This window comes from Lolium perenne, chromosome 2, assembly GCF_019359855.2.
Source record: "Lolium perenne isolate Kyuss_39 chromosome 2, Kyuss_2.0, whole genome shotgun sequence".
In the NCBI taxonomy this organism is placed as follows: Eukaryota; Viridiplantae; Streptophyta; class Magnoliopsida; order Poales; family Poaceae; genus Lolium; species Lolium perenne.
The window spans coordinates 80,789,362-80,795,685 of NC_067245.2; the positions used below are offsets into that span (position 1 = coordinate 80,789,362).

Here is a 6,324-nt window from a genome sequence, read left to right on the forward strand (position 1 = left end):
GAAGGTCTCGACCGTAGCCTCGCCTTCAAGCGCTGGGCTCGAGGGAGGTGTTTTCGGTGCCTTGAGCGTGGACACCAGGTCAGCTCATGTCGTGGGTCATTCAGATGCATCCGATGTCGTCGTCCTGGTCACCGGGAGCGTTTCTGCCGTGCGCGCTCAACTGCTGCTCGTTCTCGCTCTCCGGAGGCTCGGGCTCGTTCTCCGGTCGCTCGTGCTCCTTGCCAGCGGAGTCTCTCTCCGTCCGCTCACCCTCGTCGCCCCTCGTCGCCTCTGAGTTGGGCTGGGGTTTTGGGCCACTCGTCGTTGCATCCTGTGGTGCAGCCGTGTTGCAAGGATTCAGTCTCTTCTGTGGAGTCCCAGTTTGCTCTGCTACGCATGGAGGTCCTTCAGAAGTTTGAGTTGCTTCGCTCTGAGGTTCAGGACGCTCTTGCCAAGCTTCAGGTTGCGTCTGTTGTGCCTCTACCACCTGAGATACAGACTGGTTCTGTTGATGAGGGGTTCGAGTGCTGCTTTGGAGAATTTTCTCCCCGTGCTCTACATACGTCGTCGTCTGTCCTTACGACGGTTGTCGCCACCGAGGTTGTGGCTCCAGTTGTGGAGATCTTGCCTGAGTTGCAGGATCATTGCGGGAAATCATCTGTGGTGCTTCCAGTTGAGCTAGGCCATTTGGAGCCTTTGACGATGGACATCGCGCCATCCCCATCTCCGTCTGAGTCCTGCGAGTTGCCCTCCTCTGTGGATAGTGGAGGTTCGTCCATACGGTTGCCCCTCTTCGACCGTGATGCTATGTTGGCAAGTATTGATCAGGCGGTCTTCGTGAAAAAGCTTAGTGGCTTGCTCGCTTGCTTGGAGGCAGCTAGCCCTGGATCTGGCGAGGCGATTGCTTGCCTCATAGCTGAGGAGGCTTCTACCGGCAAAATCAAAAAGGTGAAAAAGGCTCTTAGGAGCATAGGCAAGAAGGGTGGCGCCATTGGTAAGGCTCCCGCGACTGCTTAACGCAGCTGCGTGGTCCTAGGGTAGTCGTGAGTCTGCGGTTGCTTAGCTAGAGTGGGGTTGTCGCTTCGTGAGTTGCTGGTCTTAGGTGTTGCCCTTTGTGATTGTGTTGCCTCATGTTGTTGGTGTTTGTTGTATGGTTTTCGCCCGGTTTCTTCCATTAATAAACCGGGCACTTCCTTCTTAATAAATGGTTGGGGCAAAGCTTTTGCCCCACAGTTCAAAAAAAAAAAAAAATAACTTGACACAAACCTTTCAGTTTGACTTATCTAACCTAGCATCGTTTTGCCAAGCCTACATGTACGTAGTACACCAAGATTCCCAATTGTTTCTGCAAACCATGCTCTCACCTCTCCAACATCTAAACTTGGCCAATGATGTGCAGAACAGGATCATCGAGAAAGCACTACAAGAACATCTAGTGTAATAGGTGCCGCAGTATCTTAATAATCAGAACACAGACTTTCAGAGGGAACAACTGTAAAAAGGATTGCTGGGTGGATGGGCAAGCTATTGTCCTACAGAGGAAGACTAGTGCTTTTACAAGCATGTATTGCCAGTATCCCAATGTATCTGTTATCCTTTTTAAAATTTCCTAAGTGGTCAATCATTGTGATTAATTCGCAAATGACTCACTTCTTCTGGAACAATATTGGTGATTCTCATAAATACTATCTTGCTAACTGGGATTTTGTTAGTAGGGAAAAAGAATATGGGGGCCTCGGAATTCAGAATATGAGGGATTGCAATCTCTGTCTTCCTGGATTAAAAGATATCACATGGATGATAATAAGATTTGGAAAATGATTGTTGACTATAAATACAACCTCTCCCCCAATATTTTGAGGGCCAAACTTGTACATTGCTCACCTTTTTGGAAAGGTGTAATGTGGGCTGCTTCTGCAGCTAAGGTTGGATATAGGTGGGTTGTAGGGAGTTGTAACTCTTAAGAAAAGGCAACACACCACCTCCTCCTCCTGCGTCTCCCCCGCGCGGCGACCATGGGGAACCCTAGATCGTGCCGCCGCCAGGGCCCCCTCCTCCCTCCCCTCTCCTCCCTCGCCGCTGCTTGAGGGTGCGGCCGGGTAGAGCCCGGTTGGCGTCGGCGACGGCGAGGTCCTCTCGTCCTCTGGCTCGGATGGAGGGGCGCGGGCAGTCTCATCCGGGACAGGGCGTGGCGTTCCGTCGGGAGCCACGGCGCGGGCATGGCCTGCTGCGGCGATGCGACAGGCGATGGTGGTGGTGGCGCGTCTCTGGGCGGCGCGGACTGGTGGCTGCAAGGGCGGTGGTGGCTGCTCGGTTGACTTCTGCGAGGAAGGTCGCTCGACGGCGGCTGCGTGGTGGACCGGCGGCGGCTCTCTGCGGGCTGGATCTAGGCTACCGGGCCTGGATCAGCCGGCGGCGGCACGACGGTGTCCTTTCCGGACGGCAACTGAGGAACGGCGGTGGTGGATCAAGGAGGCGCCATCTTGCTTGCCTCGGCACTACGCTCAGTGAGGTAGGGATGCGTGGATGCCGGCGAAAACCATGCTCCGACTCCGGTCTGGGCGGGCGATGGTGGCGCCACACGTCGCAACCTTCTTGAAGGCATCGTTGTCGCAGCGTGTATCTACACTCTCGCGCTGCTCCGGGGGAAACCCTAGATCTGGGTCTCCCGGATCGGACGATGGCGGCGCCCTGCGTCGTTCTACCTCTTGGGGCATCGTTTTTGGAGCAGCTGCTGGATGTTGGTGGATGTCGGTGGAGTGGTATTCATCTACCACATTGTTGGCGCTGAGTCTCGGTGGCATGGTGCTGCAGGGTATCGAGGACAGATGCGGGATGATGTATGCGTGCAGGATGGTGGAGCCGTTTGGCGTCATGGTGACATCGATGGTAGGTCTTGCAAGGTTAATGCGATGATCTCTCTTGAAGATGGAGTCGAGGAAGACGGCGGTAGCTAACTTCTGTGGCGTGTGCGTTGGCGTGCGCTGAGAGTCTGCTTGACTGGATGTGCTTCTCACCTGCTATTGGACGGTTTGGGAAGGTATTTGGTTTTTTGGATGTTGTGAGTTGGTGTATTGTCACCCTCTTCATCCCACTGTAGGTTTAGTGAGGTGGCTTCGAGGTTGATCTTTTGTATTGTTCTTGTAAGGTTTTGTGAATAATCTAATAAAAAAGCCGTGGGCATCCTTTGGATGCAGAAGCTGGGGCTATATTTCCACTGTTTCAAAAAAAAGGTGGGTTGTAGGAAATGGGGCGCCGGGTGTTGTTCTGGAAAGATACATGGTTAGGACATTACTGTTTCTCCTGCTTTGTTTGATAGATGGCTTGAACTTGTTGACCTTATCAGAACAATTTAATTAACTGAGTGCGAGGATAAACCTTTGTGGCTTTTTCATCCGTGAATTCTCAGTAAAATCCTTCTATGGGGTGGTGAATGATGGTGGGGTTACCCCTATCCATACACCCGCTGTTTGGAAACTTCATATACCACCTAAAATTCATATTTTCCTATGGCTCTTGGCTAATAACAAACTTCTTATAAGGGATAACTTGTGCAAACGGAGGGAGGTGGAAGATAAAACATGTTTGTTTTGTAATGAACATGAATCTATTCATCATCTCTTTTCTGATTGTGTGGTTGCCAAAGTGATCTTGGGGTATATTGCTGCTATTTTCGATAAGCCTATTGAGTCTGATTTTGAATCGGTTGCTAGATGGTGGCTTAGCGAGAATAATTTTTTTTGTTCTGATTATCTTTTCATCTGCAATTCTTTGGACCTTATGGTCTATCCGCAATGATGTTTGTTTTCAGGGAAAAAGTTGGCCAGGTGTCAAGGAAATTCTTCATCGTTTGAGTTCCACGATCAGAAGCTGGTTACCATTGTGGATGGATAAGTGCTCGGATCTGATGAATGCCAATCTGATGCTGTCGGACCATCACCGGGGGGAGTTGCTGCGAAGTCTGGACATGAACAAACTACTGTTGGGGGCTGTTGGAAAATCTGACGGCTCAGCAGCAGAACTTCTCCGACGGTGGCATCAAGAAACTGCCCGCGAATGGATGCTGTAGAATGTTCGTATTAAATGATTTTGCCCTCGTAGTTGGCTCTTTCTTGTCGTTGTTAGATCTTTCCCTTGTTTGCTTCTTATGATCTCTCCCAGTTTGAGAAAGTCATGCTCTGTAAAAGCTTTAGTTTGATGAGTCTACAGTTTGGTTCAATTGTGACACTCTTGGTTGCATTCTTAATGGAACCAGGGGGGTTTGCCCCTTTATGTCTAAAAAAACAAAACAAAAACAAATGTAAATATAATAATTAGAGATTTCGAGTAACCACACATTATTTCATTGAGGGATGAACCTCATGTGAGGTGAAGATGGATTTTGCACCTGCTATGCTCGCCAGTTCAAATGCTCATGCATGGTAGTATGCATTTTGCTGAATTTCACATCCAGTTCTTCTCATCAGTTATTACACGTCTCCATACTTGATACAATGCACGCATAGCCAACAAGAATCAGCTAAGCACACCATATAGTAAGTTGACAGACATGAGAGATCGAACCAAAAAATCCTTGAGATTTCTGAATTCTGAGAACAATTCAAGAGACCATTGTTTGCAATTTGCGTGCATGACACTCGACAAACAAGAGTAGTTTACACTTTACAAGCGGCGGGGCGCCGTGCTGCGTCGACCGGTCCACGACTTAAGAGCCAGGAGCGAACTTGGTGGCGAAAACCCAGGCATTGTTGGCGACAGGGTCGTCGAGGTGGTCGAAGAGGTTCTCCAACGGGCCCTTGCCGGTGACGATGGCTTGCACGAAAAACCCAAACATGGAGAACATGGCGAGGCGTCCATTCTTGATCTCCTTGACCTTAAGCTCTGCGAAGGTGACGGGGTCGTCGGCGAGGCCGAGGGGGTCGAAGTACTGGCCGCCGGGGTAGAGGTCGTTGCCCTCGCCAACGCCGTCGAGGCCGTTGATGCGGAATCCCTCGACGAGGCCCATGAGCAGGACCTGGAAGCCGAGCACGGCGAGGATGCTCTGCGCATGGACGAGGTTGGGGTTCCCGAGGTAGTCGAGGCCGCCGTCGGAGAAGATCTGCGAGCCGGCCTTGAACCAGACGGGCTCCTTGAACTCGACGCCCACCCACTTCTGGAGCACCTCGGGGAAGACGCAGCCGAGCGCGCCGAGCATGGCCCACCGGCCGTGGATGACCTCGAGCGCCCTGTTCCTGGCGAAGGCCTCCGGGTCGGCGGATAGCCCGGCGGTGTCCCAGCCGTAGTCGCCGGGGAACTCGCCGTTGAGGTACGACGGCGTCTGCGCGGAGAAAGGGCCCAGGTACTTGACGCGATCCGGGCCGTACCACAAGTCGTTGCCCTGCGAGCGGCGGCGACATCGCGCAGAATCGTTAGTAGCTAGTATCGCGCATTCCAGGCGTGTTCCAGTTCATGGCACGTACCATGGTGATCCTGCCGTTGGCCGCGGCGGCGACAACGCGGAGTGGGCTGGCGCTGGCGGCGCGGCTCTGGCCGCTGAGGAACGGCGTCTTGGCGGCGACGGTGCGGGAGGCGGCGGCCATGATCGTCGATGCCATGTCTGCTGCTCCGGGGTCCGGACGACGGCCAAAAGCTTTGCTGCTGCTGCTGGGTGCTTCTCAGTGAGTGGTAGGAATTGGAGAGAGGCGACGTGTAAGTATTTGTAGCACAAGTTTCCTTGGTGGAGCTGGATGGTGGTGCAGGGGGCTGTGACGTGGAAGATTTCTGGATTTGGTTTGGGCCAATCAGGTGACGGCATTGGATCGGAGGAGGCGTGGTAGTGCCACCTGTGATCGTTGGATGGCTTCCTATCCATGTGTTATCTGCGTGGCCAACGGCGTTTCTCTACATGCGCGCGGCGTTGGGCCGGGCTGCATCTTATTGCACAATGTTCCAGTTATGTAGTGCCACAAAGTTATGTAGTGCCACAATGTTTTTTTTCAAGAACACGCATGAGCATCACGTGTCTTTATTCATTAAGATAGAAAGTAAGTTGCAAATACAAGATATTGATCAAGTCACAACCAGGGTGGCTGGACTAACAGCCACCAGCACAATCCCTCTCTCTTCTCCGTTTTCCCACAATTTTTCCTTGCCCCACATAATAAATAAGAGTGAATTTAGTGATCAGGTGGATAGGTGTGCATACGCTTGTTACCGTTGGATCTTGCGTAGCACCGTTGGATTCAACCCATCAATAGACAACGACTAAGGGTTATGTGAACTTTCTACTCGTATGTGTGTGAGACCCGCTTCGTTTGGAGAGAATAAGAAAATGGAGCTACTCTACATCTTGTACAGACGCCATGT

At 51.9% G+C, this 6,324-nt stretch overlaps 1 protein-coding gene across 1 annotated transcript; it reads right to left on the bottom strand.

Moving 5' to 3' along the window:
- Positions 1-4,538: 4,538 nt before the first annotated feature.
- LOC127333082 (chlorophyll a-b binding protein of LHCII type III, chloroplastic) lies at positions 4,539-5,657 on the bottom strand. The gene is made up of 2 exons (XM_051359399.2): positions 5,439-5,657; positions 4,539-5,356 (listed from the first exon to the last, which is right to left on the bottom strand). Exons 1-2 carry the CDS (start codon positions 5,571-5,573, stop codon positions 4,685-4,687), a joined length of 807 nt encoding a protein of 268 aa, XP_051215359.1. The 5' UTR covers positions 5,574-5,657; the 3' UTR covers positions 4,539-4,684.
- Between the last annotated feature and the right edge of the window lie 667 nt (positions 5,658-6,324).

Bases quoted from the DNA above. Each gene is read 5' to 3' on its own strand.
- LOC127333082 (XM_051359399.2), bottom strand. From the start codon at position 5,573: ATGGCATCGACGATCATGGCCGCCGCCTCCCGCACCGTCGCCGCCAAG. The intron at 5,357-5,438 runs GTACGTGCCATG...CGCCGCTCGCAG, and splicing joins CCAACGGCAGGATCACCATG to GGCAACGACTTGTGGTACGG.